The sequence below is a fragment of the Sorex fumeus genome, unplaced genomic scaffold (genome assembly GCF_029834395.1).
Source record: "Sorex fumeus unplaced genomic scaffold, SorFum_2.1 ptg000014l, whole genome shotgun sequence".
Classification (NCBI taxonomy): domain Eukaryota; kingdom Metazoa; phylum Chordata; class Mammalia; order Eulipotyphla; family Soricidae; genus Sorex; species Sorex fumeus.
The window spans coordinates 19147689-19165274 of NW_026606071.1; the positions used below are offsets into that span (position 1 = coordinate 19147689).

The window sequence follows — 17586 nt, forward strand, 5'->3', positions numbered from 1 at the left end:
ACTTCAATTAAACTTAAGTACTGAGGAGAGATAAGAAGCAGTATATTACAGTCTCTCCCCTGAGGGAGGTTAAAGAGCTACCAAATTGAAGATCTAATGATCTAAGAAATCTAAGAAAACAAAATAGCACTAGGTAAGACATACTTAAAGAATAGCAGAGCAGAACTGTTCTATAGATGATCAGTCCTAGGGAAACTCATTCCCGGCTTCATGGCTATAAATTCAAGCAAGCTCCTCAAGGATGGAAATATTTAGGTAGTATAAATGGCAGGTAAAGGACAATGGAAAATAGAGAGGCCTTAGAGCAAACAGCAGAGAGGGGCATTCTGGCAGCAGGGGACAAACCACTCTGAGTGGAAGGATTCTGAAGTCAACCCTGGAAACTTTCGATCTGACCAGCTCAGATAAAGAAGTCTGAACTTCATTACACAGTTTCTAGATAGAAAGTGACATTTGCGAAATGAATCAGGAGTCAAAATTACAGGATAAATTTCAGAAATGGAAAGACCAGAAACAAAAGAGTCTGAGATTCTATCATATTTTTCCCATATTATTAAATCACAGGCATACTAGATGATTGGAAATACTAAGAGGGAGTTTTGAGACAGTGAAGATAGGAGTTAGCTGTAAATTTGCAAATAACTTATTTCAGCTTGGCTGAACACTATCTTTCTTGTACCTTATTCCCAGAGTCAAGACATCCCAGACATCTGCTATCACTGTCTCACAAAACTCACCTCTCCAACCACACAATATATTTCATCCCAAACAACTGTATTTATAAACATAAACACATCAGTAAATCCCCAACCCTGAACCTTTGGTCTTGCTGTTTCTTCCACCTTTAAAGCCCTCTCCATCTTCACTCTCTAGTTCAAAGCCTCTTTGCACCGAACTTTCCTTTGAAGTCATAAAGTGAAATAAGTCTTGTTTCCCATCACTCTCCACTTTCTCTCAAATACTTTTTATTAAAGGTAGATGCGGGGCTAGAGCGAGAGCACAGTAGGTAGGGCGTTTGTCTTGCATGCGGCTGACGCGGGTTCAATTCCCAGCATCCCGTATGGTCCCCTGAGCACTGCCAGGAGTAATTTTGAATGCTGAGACAGGAGTAACCACTGTGCAAGGCCGGGTGTGACCCAAAAAGAAAAAAAAATTAATTAAAGAATAAAAATAAATAAAGCTAGATGCATTTTATCTCCTCTGATAAACTGTATATATCCCTGCAGCAAATGTATTCAGTACATTTTTGTACTCCTCCCTCCTTTCAAAGCTCATTGAAGAGCTAAATAAATGATATATAGCAAAAGCACTTTATGACCAAAAGCAGACTGAAGATTGGTCGAGTTTAAATTTTAACATTTCCATGTATTAGATAGGAGACCCTGGGAAAGCTTTTTCTTATTTTTCATTTACTTAAGGAATATCAGTATATGAAAGTGGAAAAGTTTAGACGTTTTAGGGCTACAATGTCGCTACACAAAGTTAGTCAGGCTTTTTAACTTCTCTAAGTCTCAGTATCTTATACATGAAATGGAGATAATATTAATAGAGATATCATAAAGTTGAGAGTTTGGCTTAGAACACTGTAAGCACCATAAAAGTATCTTTTAAATATAGCAGGAAACTATGGAATAGTCTGTGATACTTGAATATATAAACTTTATTTACTTACTGAAAATAAAATGTCAAAAGCAAATCCAGCCTCTATGTACAAAGCACCTATTTACAATTTCTTCCTGAATCTACTTATAACGTGCCTTAAAGGTTACCATAAAAGTCTTCCTTATGTTCACAATGGTTCTATTTTGACATTTTAATATTCTGAGACAATCTTGACTTGAGTTACCTTTGACAATACCTACTCAATTGGTTTACCTGCTTCTGCCCTTATCCCTTTAATCCATCCTCCACAGGCTCAACTTGTAGCCTTTTCAAAATGCTGATCAAAGGTTCTTTTCTGCTATTGTAACACACCATCCCATCTTCGCATAAAAATTAAAACTCCTTAGCATCCCATATAAAATTGTCCAAATAAGGTCCCAGTCTAAACTCCATCTCTAAGACATCTTGCTATAAACCTGGGTCACACATCAGAAGTTTATGCATACCATTCCTTTTTCCTTAAAACCCTGTGTTTGTTTGCTCAATCCACCATAACAAAATATCACAGACTGAATGGCATACAGAATAGAAATTCATTTTTCAGTTGTAGAGGTTTGGAGTCCCAAGGTCCAAGTTTTAGAATATTTGTTACTCCTGAGCTTGCAGACAGCTACATAGAGTCTCTTTTTATGTGTAAAGTTCCTCTTCCTATAATATCAAATCAGTATGGATCATAACTCACCCAAATAGCTTCATTTCAACCTAATCGCCTCTTGAAAGGTGCTATCTCCAAATACAATGATTTTCTAAGATTTTGGAGGTCAATGCGTTTTACACTAGTTATAGCATCCTGTCTCAGGGTACACAATTGGTACTCAAATGTTAAAAATTCTGCGTCTGGATTTGGCAGCCAGTTCTATGTGGTAGCTCTGCTTTAAGTTGCCTATTTACAAAAATAACTCATTGTAGTAATGTGAGGACTTAGATGGGTATCCAACATATAGTAAGTATTAGGTAAGAGTTTCCAATCATTATAAAAACACTGCAGGTCTGAACAGGCATAACTTGAAACCATGAATAATTTAGTTCCTTCAATTATTAAGTCATTTTTAATATATTACCTTAAGGCCCAGATTTCTCACCAACTAAACAGGATGGTAACTAATGAAGCACAAAAAATAGCTCTCCACTATGGAAAACAACCCTCCTTGGCTCATATTTTCATTAGTAGAATCATTATATTTTTTTACTGAAAACATTTGAGATGAAAATCCAAACCTAGGGCCAGAGAGAGTTTAGCAGGAAGGATCCTTGCCTTGCAAACAACCTAGAGGGGCTTGACCCTCAGAACCTGTAGGGTTCCTTGAGCTCTGCCAGGAGTAAGCTCTGAGCACTGCCAGGAGTGACCCAAAAGCAAAGCAAAGCAAAAAAATAAAAAGTTGAAAACTATCAAGTCAAACTGAGCTACTGAGCTGGGTCTTCAAGTGCAGCTCTGTGGGGGACATGAATTGCAAGCCGAAAGAAGGTATTTTCACTAAAATAACACAAAGGGGTTCAGGACTTATTCCAAGGTGTACAGGAACCAGTAATAGGAAATAACACTGGTAAATACCTTGCAATTATCCAATCTTCAAGGTCAGTAATTTCTGAAGCAGCTAACAAAATCTCTGACTTGTAACTTTCAAGAAAAAGCAGATCACAGTTTGTAACTCTATGTGTTACATAAGCAAAGTCTCTGAGACTCAGATTAGAGCAACAAGGTCCATGATTAGGGGAATCTACTGATCTCACAAGGGGGTTCGAGGTGCTGAAAAGCATTGTGACTCCTTTCTCCTCTAAACTGCATTCTGTGAAATAACAAAACACTTTTTCGCACTTGCTGACTGAGACTTGTTGAACATCCCTTAATTTTAAAAATAGAAAGCTGGAATAACTGCTGAGATGATAAAGTCCATGCCTGCCCTTCCCACCACCAAACGTCCTTCACGGTTTGTTTTGAAGTGTCACACGACCAGCATAAGCATGCTATTTGGAGATCCCTATAACTCAAACTTCCTTCTCTAGCAAACACTTGAAGGTCAAGAATAATGCATTAAAACAGATTTAAAAATGAACAAGTCCATTGCAGTTTGTTCTGAGAATCTATTCTTGCTTGATGACTTTTCAGTGGAAAGTTAATGTTGTTGTTTGGACTGCATAAACTGGCACGTTTAAATAAAAGGTGCGCCGATAAGTGATTGATCTCTGCACTATGCTCAGGACCTATAAATCTTTCTCCAGTGTTGGGGGAGTCATCATAGGGCTGGTACCGAAAGGCCATCAGCCAATACCCAATATTCACGCTTGAATAAACCACAGCAAAATCAACCTCTAGAAGAAAACAGCTCGACACGATACAGAAACAGCTCTTTCCCATACCCTCTCCTTTCACAAGCATCACAGATGGCGACCGAGGCTTAAGGCTTAACGTAGAGACACTAAAGCCGCTCACAGCTTAAGGATGGAGCTCTGAGAGGATGCTGCCCGGCAGAGATGCTGCTAATCCTCTAGAGGCACATTTGGGATGAACCCTGAGCACGGAGCTCCCCTTTGCCCTCTCTTTGCACCCACACTTGGGGAAACAACCCACTCCCCAGAGCGCGGCAGCAACCCAGCGAGGAACCAGCCTTCCTACATCTCTAGCCTCCGGCCCGCTGACCGCGCGTGACCTCCGAGTACCCGGGGGAAGCCTTCGGAGGAAGTTGGCAAGGGCAAGTTCGAGAGCGCGCAGGAAGGCTTACTCACAGGAATGGCCCAGCTCTGCCGTCCTCCACCCTCACTCCCTCGGGAAGCGAAAGCTCCAAAGCCGAGGCAACCCCAAGAGCAGCCGCCGAGCTGCCGCCGCTGCCAACCACCCCTCGGGCGTGGCAGAGAACGGCGGGCGACTTCACATCATCATCACCAGGCGACTTGAATTTTTGCAGCGACACCAGGTCAAGGCCAGCCCCCACACAATTGGGGTACGAGTAGGAGACGCCCACAACTCCCAGCAGCCTCCACGCCGTCCGCGCATTACCTGCCGGGAATTGTAGTTTTGGGTTGGCCCCGCCCCCTGGCCTTCGGAAGTGGCGGCTGCGGAGAGGTACCGCCCCCACCCGGAGTCCACGGCTCCGCCCCCTCGCGGCCGGGCCCGGGGTGGGAGGCGGGGCCGCGACCTGGGGCCCGGTGGGGCGAAGCCTGTCCCGGCTGGCTGCCTGGGACTGGGGCAGAGTTACCAGCCGACTGCCCCGGCTCGGATCGCGCCGACCTCCCGCTGCCCGAGGCCCGCGCTGGGAGTGGGCCTAGCGCTCTCGCCTCGTCTCTCGGCGGGTCGGCTCCCACGCGTGCTCGGGCGCCCCCCACAGTGGCCTTGTGCAGAGAGTCGCCGGCCGGGGTCGCTGTCAGGTAACGAGGCGTGGCGTGGGGGGAGAGGCCAGTCCGAGGAGGGTAAGATTTAGGGGCCCTTCGAGCACGGGCGCTCTGGGTGCACGCCGCGGGAGGTCCGGGCTAGAACTTGCTGCCACTCCTCGAGCTCGATCCCAAGAGAATCCGGCTCGGCTTGGCGAGCAGCCCCAGCTCCAGCTCTGCACCTCGCGTCCCCCTTCCCTCCAGGTGGCGGGGCCACCGTCCTGTGTGTGCCCGGACGGCCGGCGGTACCTGTCGGGCGGGTGCACGCTGCAGCTGTGCGGGACGCCTGATTCCAGCGGCGACTCGCCGCTGGCCGCTCACGCAGACCTGGCGGAGTTTGCAGACCGTAGACACGCTGGGCTCCTGGTGGCACCGTCGGCGAGTTCACTACAAGTGCCCCAAAGCTGGACCGGGAAGGGACCTTTGACAAAGCCAAACGGCCAAACCTCCTTATGCGCTGGACACTTGAGCTCAGCGTCGTGTTTTTCCCCCTTCGTGGATTTGTTGTGTAAAGTACCTTTGCCACCTTCCCCCCCACCCCGAGCGTGTGACCCAGGATTTGGGTCCTGTGCAGAAGCTGGCACACAGTAGGCGCTCAGTCAATATTTTTTGAAAGCGTGAGTCACGATGCTAAATTTGGAAAAGTCTACTGAGTGGTGCGTCGCTATGATTTTTAAGAGTTTATGGGCTCCCATGATCACTTAGAGAATTATATTAATTGTAAACTTAAACAAAGGAGTTCCCTGCCCCCCCCCTTTTTTTGCATTTTTGGAAACAATGGTCTCTTGCTAAACTCATTCTGTAAATAGCTGTGCGCTTTGATTTTCACAGAAAACGTTTCAGATTAAAGTTTTCCGAGAAATTCTTCTACTCTGTACAAAATTTAATATAGAAAGCTTTATTCTAATTCACTTTTCAGATACAGGTGCAGGAGACCACATAGATAATTTATAATCCCCTAGCAGGGGCCTCGACCTCAAAATGTCTTACAAGATTATCGCTTACTAGTCTGGCATATTAAATTCTCTGGGACAGATCCACCCACAGGGACATCCTCTGTAAGGTAAAGGTAAAGACCCTCCCGTTGATCCTCGATTTGCTCGAGCGGGCCCAGTAACGTCTCCATTGGAGACTTTGTTGTTACTGTGTCTGGCATATCGAATACTCTCGGTAGCTTGCCGGGCTCTCCGAGAGGGGCGGAGGAATCGAACTCGGGTCGACCATGTTGGCCGCTTGTAAGGCAAACGCCCTACCCGCTGTGCTATCGCTCCAGCCCTCTGTAGTGCTAACCATTTTCTCCTTCAACTTTTTAATGGAATGTAATGTATTCCTTTTATGCTTTAATGAAAAAAAATAGATGATGTAATGGAGTTTAAAGTTTTCTCATTGTTGCTGTTAATATTAGTAAATATTAACTTGGGAAAAGCAGAAGTCAGAAAGCCCCATAATCAGAAAGATCACTTAACCAGGACATCTCTATTCTTTGTGCTGTGAGAGTAAGAGCCTTGGTGTTCACAGCCTTTTCCAGGGCCCAAGTGTCTCACCTTTGGTAGCTGTTTATCAAACAATTACAAAATTGTTGGGGTGCTCACTGCAAGGGTTGGTGTGGGATAGATAGATTTATTCAGGGCTGGCTATGGAAAGTGGTAAACTTGTTCCCCAAACTTTCCTACTTCCAGGCTGAATCTAGAGCTGATTGAAAAAGTTAGAATTAAAATATGTAAGTGGGAGAAAGGGGTCCGGTTTTGAGAAATTCTGGCCTGAGTCAGCAGTTCAATGAATACCCTGGGGATGGAAGCCTGACCCTTATAAAACTTTGTTCAACTTCTACCTTCTGGCAGTTAGATGATAGCCTTCAGGAGTCTTCCCAGAGGACCTGATTGCTCTTTCCCCTGGATACCTAATTGGACTTGGTTTAACTTTAAACCTTTCACATGAGCATGGGAACATCCCTTAGGAGTGAGAGACAGGGCAAAGTCCAAGGAGTGGAAGGTTCTAAGAAGTCCTTAAGTGTAGAAGGAGGTGGAGTCTAGTGCTTATTTACTTACAGAAAGGTACTTGACTGTTTCAGATAACAGTGTAGTGACTTGGTTTTTTTTTTTTTTTACCTGTGCATTTTGTTAGAATAGGTTATGCAAGTGAGAATTCTACAGATCAAAAGATAGAAACAATCTCATGCTTATCAAAACATTACCCACTTACTTTCCAAGTGAGTCTTAGCATTTTTGTCAAGATTGTTGTCAAGATTGTATTTGAAAGTACCTTTCAGAACACACACTCAAGCTCTTGTATATCTACACATAGCTGCAAATATTTGTAGATCAGTACTGCCCAAAGTTGGAAATACTGTTTCTGAGGGGTACAGGAATGATCAAAGGGGGCAACAGTAACTTCAGGTGCAGTTGGGTGTGGGGGAGGCACTTCTGTTTATTGGTTTAAGAGATATTTTTTTGGGGGGGGGACACAGTAATTTTTTTTTTCTGAAAGGTGCATGTCTTCCAAATCAGTTTTAGGACCTCTGAATAGGCTCTGTTGACATACTGTTTTGTAGTTATGAGCATGTTCAAATGGAGAATCCCATTTTATTTCAGTCATCCCAGAAAGGAACGAGGGCCGGTAGTAATTGCCTTCTCTCTCATGGTACCACATCAAACTCCAATGCTTCAAATCAGTGACAGTGAGTAGCAACATAATAACCTCTTTCAGGATTTTCTTCCTCCCATTCTCTACCTCTGGGTTGTAGTGAACAACCTGAGTAAATTCACATCTTTCCTCAGCAGTGAAATTGTTTTGTAATATCTCCAGTTTACAAATAGTCCTTGCTCAGTGATTGCAAATGGCTCAATTAAACTTGGAGACTTCATTAAAATAAAATAATGAATCACAGTTTAAATGAAAGAGATAATTTTGCTTTGATATAAGGAAATACTTAAGCATTAGCAAGTTTAGAACTTTACCATTCTTTCTATTAGGCAAGGTTTGGAAGTTTTTAGTGGTGCTTTCTAGCTTTGTAACCTAAAGAAGTTACATATTAAACCTGTGAGTCTGTTACAGAACCCTCATTAATTATGGATTAGTACTTTATTGGTGAAAATGGATAGGAATTGCTTAATCATCTGTATATATTGCATATCTGTCAGTAATTCCAGGAATAATAGGCTTGAGAACAGAAAAATATCCTAAGATAAAATATATTCACTCTGCATATAAGTGGAACCCTTTTTGGTTTACTTGTGATGTCATTTGTATTAAAGTGGGACCCACATTGCTTTTTAAATTTTGCTTTCTATTTAATTACAGTGGGCCTAAAAAGCAGAAAAGGGTCCAGTAAGTAGAAATGCTTTTTTTAAATTTAAAGGCCTAACAGCCCTCTTGGAATAAGAGCCCTCATCCCTCAGGCTATCCTCATCTTGCTGTATTTATTGCTTAGAATCAGTAAACATTACAACTACAGACATTCTTTAGTTGGATTGGACTTTTACATATCTGAGGGTGTTGGTCAAATATAAATATAAACAGGTGTAGTTAAGTATAAACATACATTTGGGTTTAGTTGAACCTAAACAGATATAAAGCCCTTCCTTCAGGGGAAATTCTAGGAGCTCCGCCCAGGGGTGGCACTCCATCTTGGGGCTCCAACATTTCCCACTTCTTGTTTCACCATTCCTTCAATCAGTAGCTTTGGCTGGACAGCTTCCAAGACTTGATTGGGTTGCGTTGGAACCTCTCTGGCATCTGGATATCCTTGGGCAGAGGGAACTGAATTAGGTATTGTGATTTACTCTAATTGATCCTCAGGAATAGACTCCAGTGTGGTGAATCTACTAACTGTCCATTAAATCAGCCTACTATAGTGAACTTAAGTCGTTTCTGCTGCCTCTAATTTATACAAAAAATTTCAGCAAATTACTGAAATATATTGCTTTCTCTTTTCCTTTACTGGTAATCTATTTAAACAATCGTGTTAAATGTACTTCCTATTAAAATTTGCAGTCATTTTGTATAAACACAGTAAAAGATATAGACTCTTATCGATACCCTTGATTAAGCTTAAAATGCTCTCTCTGGGACACAAAGACAGAGAGAGAAGAAAAGTGCCTGCCATAGAGGCAGGCTGGGGGATGGGGGTGGAGGATGATATGAGGGAACCTGGGGACACTGATGCTGGGAAGTGGACACTGGTGGAGAGATGGGTGTTGGAACACTGTATGACTGAAACCTAAGCATGAACAGCTTTGTAGGGATCTATCTCAGTTATTCAATATAAAAGTTAAAAAAAATTTTTTTAAATAAATAAAATGGTCTCTCTAGACTCATGTTAAAGGGTGGCTTTTCCTGGGGACATTGTGCTATATTTTCCAGACTTCAGTGCTCAGACCAGGTTAGCTTTTCCTAACTCCAGAAGGATCCTTTTCAGTTACTTCTTTTTTGAGTCATGACAGAGCTTGTTATATGACCGTGTTCTTAACCTCATACTTTTTATGGCCTTTAGGCTGTCCCATGTAGAAACCAAAGTACCTTACTGCTTACCCTGGGTTCATCTAAGTCTCTCAGTTGGGCCTACCTTTTTGGCTGGGCCAAAAACTAAGGCCAATGTAAGGGCAAGTGAAGTATAAGTCAAGTAAATGTAACAGATGCCCAGGACATAATACTTTTTGGACTCAGTTAACTCCCATATTACAAAAACCTAATTGTAATTGCCTTCCTGTGTCTATAGAACTTGCTCTAAAATAAAAACATACTAAGGACATAAAGGAAAAAGAAAAGCAAGTATTTTTCTTACATAATGAAATCTAAGACAAGCATATGATATGATTTCAAATCAAATTATACACTTATAGAATCATATAACTTATATAAATGAGTATAAAATATTATTTAGCTGTATTTTTAATCAATATAACTTTGCCTCCAGGTTTTACTCCTGAAGACAAGAATAATGCTATTTACCCTTATTTATTATTATTACAGCGGTAGGGCGTTTGCCTTGCACGCAGCCAGCATGGCCGACCCGAGTTCGATTCCTCCGCCCCTCTCGGAGAGCCCGGCAAGCTACCGAGAGTATTCGATATGCCAGACACAGTAACAACAAAGTCTCCAATGGAGACGTTACTGGGCCCGCTCGAGCAAATTGATGAACAACGGGAGGACAGTATTTTATCTTGCTTTGCAAGCTAGTTGTTTCACTATGGCAGACATCTCAGTCCTGTTGGTAGTGTGAGCTCTGCAGTGGCTTATCCAGAGTACACTTAATAATGCAATTATGACAACTAAAAGAAGAGCTGTTATGATTGCTGTAGGGGTAAGAAATGTTTGAATGGATTGAGATTGCTTACCAGTGGAAAGCATACCGTCAGTCATGCTTTCAAATAGATCACTGCCGGAAAAAACTTTAAATTTGTGAGAGTATCAAAGTATCAAAGATTACGTTGTAAATGTTGTGTACCATAAGAAATATTTCCCTGATTAAGCAGATGTTTTCTAATTAATTTCCATAAATGCCGTGTTTCATTATAAATTTTGGAAATAATGCAGAACTGAGTAAAATTTAATCAGATTTCAATTGAACTTTAGTTTGTAGATTTAGTATTTTATCCCCTAGAAAAGAAATGCTCTTTAAGGACACTTTTCAGATTATGTCATGTCATGTCTCATGTCAAGGAATAACTGCTAAACAGGTTGGGGGTTTGTGGGAATTAGTTTCTTAAGGAATTGTTACATATATGTAAGTTATTTTAATTTTGTTTTTAATAGGATATTTCTACATCTTAAAAGAAAAGCAGAAATCTTTGTGAAGTAAAGCAAAAATATCTCCTGGAATAGATGGATTTTTGGTAACTTTCTGTGAACTAAAGCGATTCAATGTCTCTTTTGGTAAGTTTGTTAACTTGATTTAATTTTGTATCAAATCAAAGTAGTATAGACGTTCACACAGAGCAATAACAAAAGATATATTTTGATGGGATTTTCTAGTTGCTAAGAATCTTAAAATTAAAGAAACTTTGTTTATGGACCTTTCTTGTTCACAAAGCCAGCTGGCTTAGAAATAGAAATTAAAACTAATTTGAGGAGACATTTAGCAGAGATACATAAAATATGCTATTTTCAAATAAATTCCAAAAATTTCAGTATTATTCACATCTTTCTTTCCCTTCAAGATCTGTTCTGTCAATTCTCTAAAGTTTCTACAGTTGAAATATTTCCACTAAAAAACCTTCTACAGAAAATGAGTCATATTTCTATTGTATTTGATGAAATGTTCGAAACTTTCTCATCTGCAAAAACATAAAATGGCATACTAAAAGAAAGCATTGGCATTCGTATCTTTAAAATGTGAGATGTTCTTTTGACTTGAATGGTTTTTCTTCTTAATAAAATGAGTTAAGTTCTCACTGAGTTTTTGTACTTTTGAAAAAAGAGCTTTTCCCGTAGTTTTCTGATCCACTCATTCTTTTTTGTTCCTTGGTTTTAGAGGCACACCTGGGTTGTACTCCAGGCTTACTCCTGATTCCAAATTCAAGTCTCACTCCTGCTGGGCTTGGGAGTCCAAATGGAGTGCTGGGTATCAAACTGGGTCAGCCTCGTGCAAGGCCATCCTATCTCTCAGCTATACTATCTTACGCGCTATACTATCTCTCAGGCCCCTACTCTTAAATATTCTATTATTTTGTCTTATTGCTTCTATTTCTCATACTTTTTTTATACTTAGATTTGCCTCTCCCATTCAGTTAGCCCTAACCTTTAAATCATGAAAAAATCCTTTTTACAAGTTTCCATCTGGGCAAAGGCAAGCACAATATGGCAAAAAGCATTTGGAACAGTGTCTAATAGAATGTAAAGATACCAAATTGTTTTCTGTTTTTACTAGCTTCATGGTATTTACTTAAAGTAGTTTTAAAACTTTTATCATGCCATATATAGAATATCATTCAATATTTGAATTCTTGAAATAAAATAAGCCAGTGACTTTTTAAGAAGGAATGGGTGCATTTAGAGGAGTATACTTATTTTACAAATGAATTCTTATATCCATCTTAGTCTTCAAAATTGTCAATGATTGACAGGGCAGGTGGTATCCTCATTTTCATTTTCGCCCAAGATTGCAAAGAATTAAAGTCTGAACTTAAATTCTCATCTACCAGTCCATGCCATCATTTGCAAGTGTGAAAGGCAGAGATAAGAAGTTAAAGACTGTATTGTTAGTTATTTGGAAACTATAAAGCATGTATACTTTATGTTTGATGTAAAGATTTTTTTGTACATAAGAGGAGACCTTTATAACTGGAAAATATAGTCAGTAAAGGTCCTAACTTGTTCCTAAATTATAGGTGTGAACATTCTCTAATGGCCAGATAATATTTGTTTGCTATATGGTCTCTTAAGTTACTCTTTTGTTTCTATCATGAAAGCAACCATAGGCAATATGTAGCTGGACATTCCAGTAGAACTTTATTTCTAAGACGGGTGTAGGGTCAGAGGTGGCTGATGGACCAGTTTTCTAATCCCTGTTCTTAAGAATTAATTAAGAGCAGGAACTGTATCATCTTTTGTCATTTTAAAGGATAGGATATTTGATACACGAGGATCCTGCCTGCCCAGGATTTCCAGCATTGGGGAAAAGAACAGCACTGTTGCTCTGTCCTCCCATTCTTTATTGATTTGCTCGAGCACCAGTAACGCCTCCATTGTGAGACTTCTTGTTACTGTTTTTGGCATATTGAATATGTCATGGGTAGCTTGCCAGGTTTTGCCATGTGGGCGGAATACCCTCAGTAGCTTGCCGGGCTCTCCGAGAGGGGCAGAGGAATTGAACTTGGGTTGACTGCGTGCAAGGCAAACGCCCTACCCTCTGTGCTATCGCTCCAGCCCAGGGTAAAAGAATATATTACTTAATTTGTTATTCCACAGTTGTAGGAATCTTAAAAAGTAATAGGCTGTGGGAGGGAAATTAGGTTAGAGAAGGAACCAGTAAAACAATGATAGCTGGAAATGATCACTCTGGACAAGAGCTATGTGCTGAAAGTAGGTAAAGGTATATACATGATAATCTCTCAGTACCTTTATTTCAAACCATAATGTCCAGAAGAAAAAAGTGTGAGATAGTGAGTTTGGGGGGGGGGGAAGAAGAAAAGTTGGGACAAGGTAGGGTGGAGGAGGTGGAGGGGGCAGGTGGGAAGGATGGCGGGAGGGAAACTGGGGACATTGGTGGTAGGAAATGTACACTGGCGAAGGCAAGGGTATTGGGACATTGTAGGATTAAAATCCAATCATGAGTTCACAATAGCCAGAATCTAGAAACAACCCAAGTGCCCAAAAACAGACGATTGGTTAAAGAAACTATGGTACATCTACACAATGGAATACTATGCAGCTGTTAGGAAAGATGATGTCATGAAATTTTCTTTTAAATGGATGAACATGGAGAGTGAAGTGAGTCAAAGAGGGACAGACATAGAATGACTGCATTCATTTGTGGAAATATAAAAATAACATAATATGAGACTAATACCCAAGGGCAATATAGACAATGGCCAGGAAGATTGCTTCATGGTTGGAGGCCTGCCTCATGAGCTGGGGGAGAGGGCAGTTGGGATGGAGAAAGGACTACTAAATCAGTTATGGTTGGAGGGACCACTCTGAGTGGGAGATGTGTGCTGAAAGTAGATAAAGGACCAAACATGATGGCCTCTCAGTATCTCTGTTGCAAATCGTAATGCCCAAAAGTAGAGTTAGAAGGAAATAATCTGCCTTAGAGGCAGGGGGTGGAGTTGGGTGCGGGTGGTAGAAGGGATGCTGGGGATATTGTTGATAGAAAATGTACACTGATGGAGGGATGGTTTTCCAATCATTTTATGACTGAAACTCAATCATGAAAGCTTTGTAACTATATCTCACAGTGATTCAATAAAAAAATATATATAAAACCCAATCATGAACAACCTTGTAACTGTGTATCTCATGGTGATTTAATACAAAAATAAATAAGTAGTAGAGTAAAGTTTTACCCTCTCTTTGAGAGCTAAAAATGATGTATTTATAGAAGCATATGTAAAATATTTTCTTTTCAATTTTTATAATGTACAATTATTTTTACTTGCATATTATCATAATTCACAGATAAAATGTTGTATCCAAAAATATTTGGGGAACAAAAGCAAAACATATGTGGCAGTGGGGGCAGGAACAGTTATCTTTCTTCTAGATAGGTGTTAAATTTTTGTGCTGCCTGACGGATAAATCACTGTATCACTGTCACCCCGTTGTTCATCAATTTGCTCAAGTGGGCGCCAATAACGTCTCCATCCATCCCAACCCTGAGATTTTAGCAGCCTCTCCTTACTCGTCCTTCCCAATGGTGCCAGATTGGAGGCTCTTTCAGGGTCAGGGTAATGAGACTCATTATAGGTACTGTTTTTTGTACTGTATATTGAATACGCCACAGGGAGCTTGCCAGGCTCTGCTGTTTGGGAGGGATACCCGAGGGATACCCCTTGGTAGTTTGCTGGCCTCTCCGAGACTAAGACAAAGAATGTATGTAAGAGAATACAAGCAAGTATGTTAAAGACCAAACCCATGTATGCTGCTTTAGGTACTATAGTGGGCTAAACTATGAGGTCAGCTTTGTTTTATAGTCTCTGGACCTTGTCCGTTGATGGGATTTCATGGCTCTGGGGGCAGTTTGTGGGTGTGACTGCCAAGCTACTGGAAAATGGGGGATCTGGGTGGAGGAGGCCCAGTTCCCATCCGAGCAGACTTGGAGACCTCAGCCCTGGGTCCTGCATACCTGGGTTCCTCTGCCAGTTCCTTCATGCGTGAGGCTTTTCTGACCGTGCGGAGAGTGGCCTTGAGCATGGCTGTGGCTGGGTTCTGGAGGTATTCACCTGCTTGGGGCGGGAGGGAAACTCATCCTCCTGAAGGATACTGAAAAAAAAAATAGAAATCTTAAATACAAAATATGTATTACTATGACCTAACATAGTAATTTTAAATATGAGCAACAGTAATATGAATCTTTTAAAATAGCTGTACAATAAATTTTATCCACCCTAGGTAAACCATTAGAAAATTTGCAAAGGAAAAGATGGTACAGATCTGTAGTTATTCATTGGTAGCTTCTGTTCTTTCTAGCAAACTTTACATACAATAACGAGAATATGTATTCAGTTGTGACAAGATTAGTAAGGTATACAGACTATAGTAATTCAACATAGAACAGCAATTTAGACCAACTGGAAAAAGAATTGATTTTTGCTGAGAACAAATGTTGAAATATTTAAAAGGAAAGAAACTATCAAGTGAGTGACTTTTTTGTTTTTGTTTTTGATTTTTGGTCAAATCCAGGGTCCCATACATGCAAGGTGAGTGCTCTATCACTTGAGCTACTTCTCTGGCCTATCACAAGTGTTAAGGAGACCTGGATGAACTTTTATTTAATATTAGCCTTCTAATGTTTACACACAGCTAATGTTCTTGAGATGCTTTAAAATAATTATAAAAGTAGTATCTTTTTTTTTTAATATTCTTAGGTGTATCCTTCCTAAACAGTATAAACTTGGCTTCACCAATTGATAATAAATAGATTACATGGGTGACGTTACATTTCTTTATTAACCCTGTATTAAAAAAAAAAAACATGATTTACCATGCAGAACTATGTAAATTATACTGGGACTAAATCTCTTTGTTTATATTGAGTTGAAGTTTGAAGATGTTTATCACAGTAGTTTCACATACATTCAAAGTGTGGTTTTATGTGGGTAAATATGATTCATATACTTACTGAAAAGAATGCCCAACATCAAAAATCATTTTAATGAGTACTGGAGAATTAATATATGGCTCCCTATAATTTGGAAGAAAACTTCAAGGATGATGACAGAGTTAAAAATTAACACCATGGGGCCAGAGAGATAGAAAAGGGTTAAGGTCATGCTTGTTTTGCATGACTTAGGTTCAAGCCCTGGTAGCACATATGGTCCCCTGAGCACACAGAGTCAGGAGTAATTCCTGTGCATAACTGGGTGTGGCCCAGAAAAATAATTTAACACCAGCAGTAAAAATGAGTCCGTATTTCACATTCAGAGATTCAGAGAAAAGAGGGCAAGGCTCAGAATAGTAGCAAATAAACATAAAAATATGAAATATTATCAGAACATAGTATGACTGAAATCTAGTCATGAACCACCTTCTGAAAAAATAAATATTTGATTCTTAAAAACAAACAAAAAGAAGAAATATTTCTGCACAGAGCCCTTCTGAATACCCCAGTGGTATGGATACTGGCTTCATTTCAAGGTTCCTGTATGCAGTCCTTCTCTCTATGCTTCACTCCTGTCACCAGGCCTTTGATGTTTGCTTGTGTTTCGGAGCCACATCAGTGCTAAGGGCTTCTCCAAGCTCTGCACTTAAGGACACTCCTGGAAGACTCAGGGGGACCATTTGGTGTGCCGGGGGTTGACCCAGGTTGACAGGGTCTTTTTTATTTTTTATCCCCAACTTAGACCCCAAATGAACTTGTGGCTTTTTAAAAAATACTCATTTCTTGCGTTTCTGAATTTCTAGAACTGTTTCTGCACTTCAAGAACACAAGTTGAATCACTCAGACCCGAAAAACAGCCTGAATCCAGTATTCATCAATACTTGGTAAGAAAATAATTCAGTACAATGAATAGTCCTCCTTTGGTTTCTGTAATACTGTTCACTTTTTGTTCTTCTCTTTATATGTATTTTCCTGGTGTCTTTTACTGCTTTTACTGTTTCTTCTTCTATCCTGGTTACTCTCCTGAACACTGTAATAGGCTTCTTAAACAGGCTTCTTCTCTGATGTCTAAATAGGCTCTCCCTGAGTAGCCCCACTCCTTTCACTTTGCTCGCTTAGACCTTCAGTGTCCGAAAGCTTCTCTCCACTTCAGGCCGTGAGAAGACTCTCAAATTGAGCAAAATTCAGATCTTTACTTTCTTTCGTTCAGGCCGTGAGAAGACTCTCAAATTGAGCAAAATTCAGATCTTTACTTTCTTTTCCTTTTTTTTTTTCTTTTTGGGTCACATCTGGCGAAGCTTAGGGTGACTGCTGGTTACTCCTGGCTTTGCACTCAGGAATTACTCCTGGTGGTGCTCAGAGGACCATGTGGGATGCCAGAGATGGAACCGAGATCTGTCTCCGGCAGGGCAAATGCCCAACCCACTGTACTATCGCTCCAGTCCCAGAATTCAGATTTTTAACCTTCATTCTAAAATATATGCCTGCAATCCCAGGCTTTCCTGAGAACCAGAACTATCTGTGAAATCCTGATTAGAGTTTTCAAAGGCACTTATACTCGATTTGAATAAAATCTTGGTCCTCTCTCAAACTTCACTCACTCATTGTGTCTCCTGCTTTCCTTATTGGAAACCTGTCTGCTAAGTCACCCAACTGGAAACTTTAGAATTAATCCTCACTCACAAGGACTGCCTCCACTTCTGCTCCCTTATTTAGTTTAATTATGCACCAAGTTTTATGAATGTGGTTCTGAAATGTCCTGAGTCCATCCTTGCCTTAACTTGACCATTGCTACTATT

The 17586-nt window shown here is 40.6% G+C and overlaps 2 protein-coding genes across 4 annotated transcripts in view; one reads left to right on the forward strand and one right to left on the reverse strand.

The window, feature by feature from the left end:
• TRAK2 (trafficking kinesin protein 2) overlaps positions 1-4612 on the reverse strand; it is a 67918-nt gene extending 63306 nt beyond the window's left edge. For all 3 annotated transcript variants that reach the window (XM_056111575.1, XM_056111574.1, XM_056111573.1), the window contains exon 1: positions 4387-4612. The gene's annotated coding sequence lies outside the window, so the exon portion shown is untranslated. The remainder of the gene's footprint in view (positions 1-4386) is intronic.
• A 110-nt stretch (positions 4613-4722) lies between these two features.
• The window catches only part of STRADB (STE20 related adaptor beta), a 29707-nt gene continuing 16843 nt past the window's right edge, over positions 4723-17586 (forward strand). Inside the window, exons 1-3 of the mRNA XM_056111679.1 lie at positions 4723-5025; positions 10783-10902; positions 16591-16671. Of these exons, the coding sequence (XP_055967654.1) occupies positions 10891-10902; positions 16591-16671 (93 nt within the window). The 5' untranslated portion in view covers positions 4723-5025; positions 10783-10890. The remainder of the gene's footprint in view (positions 5026-10782; positions 10903-16590; positions 16672-17586) is intronic.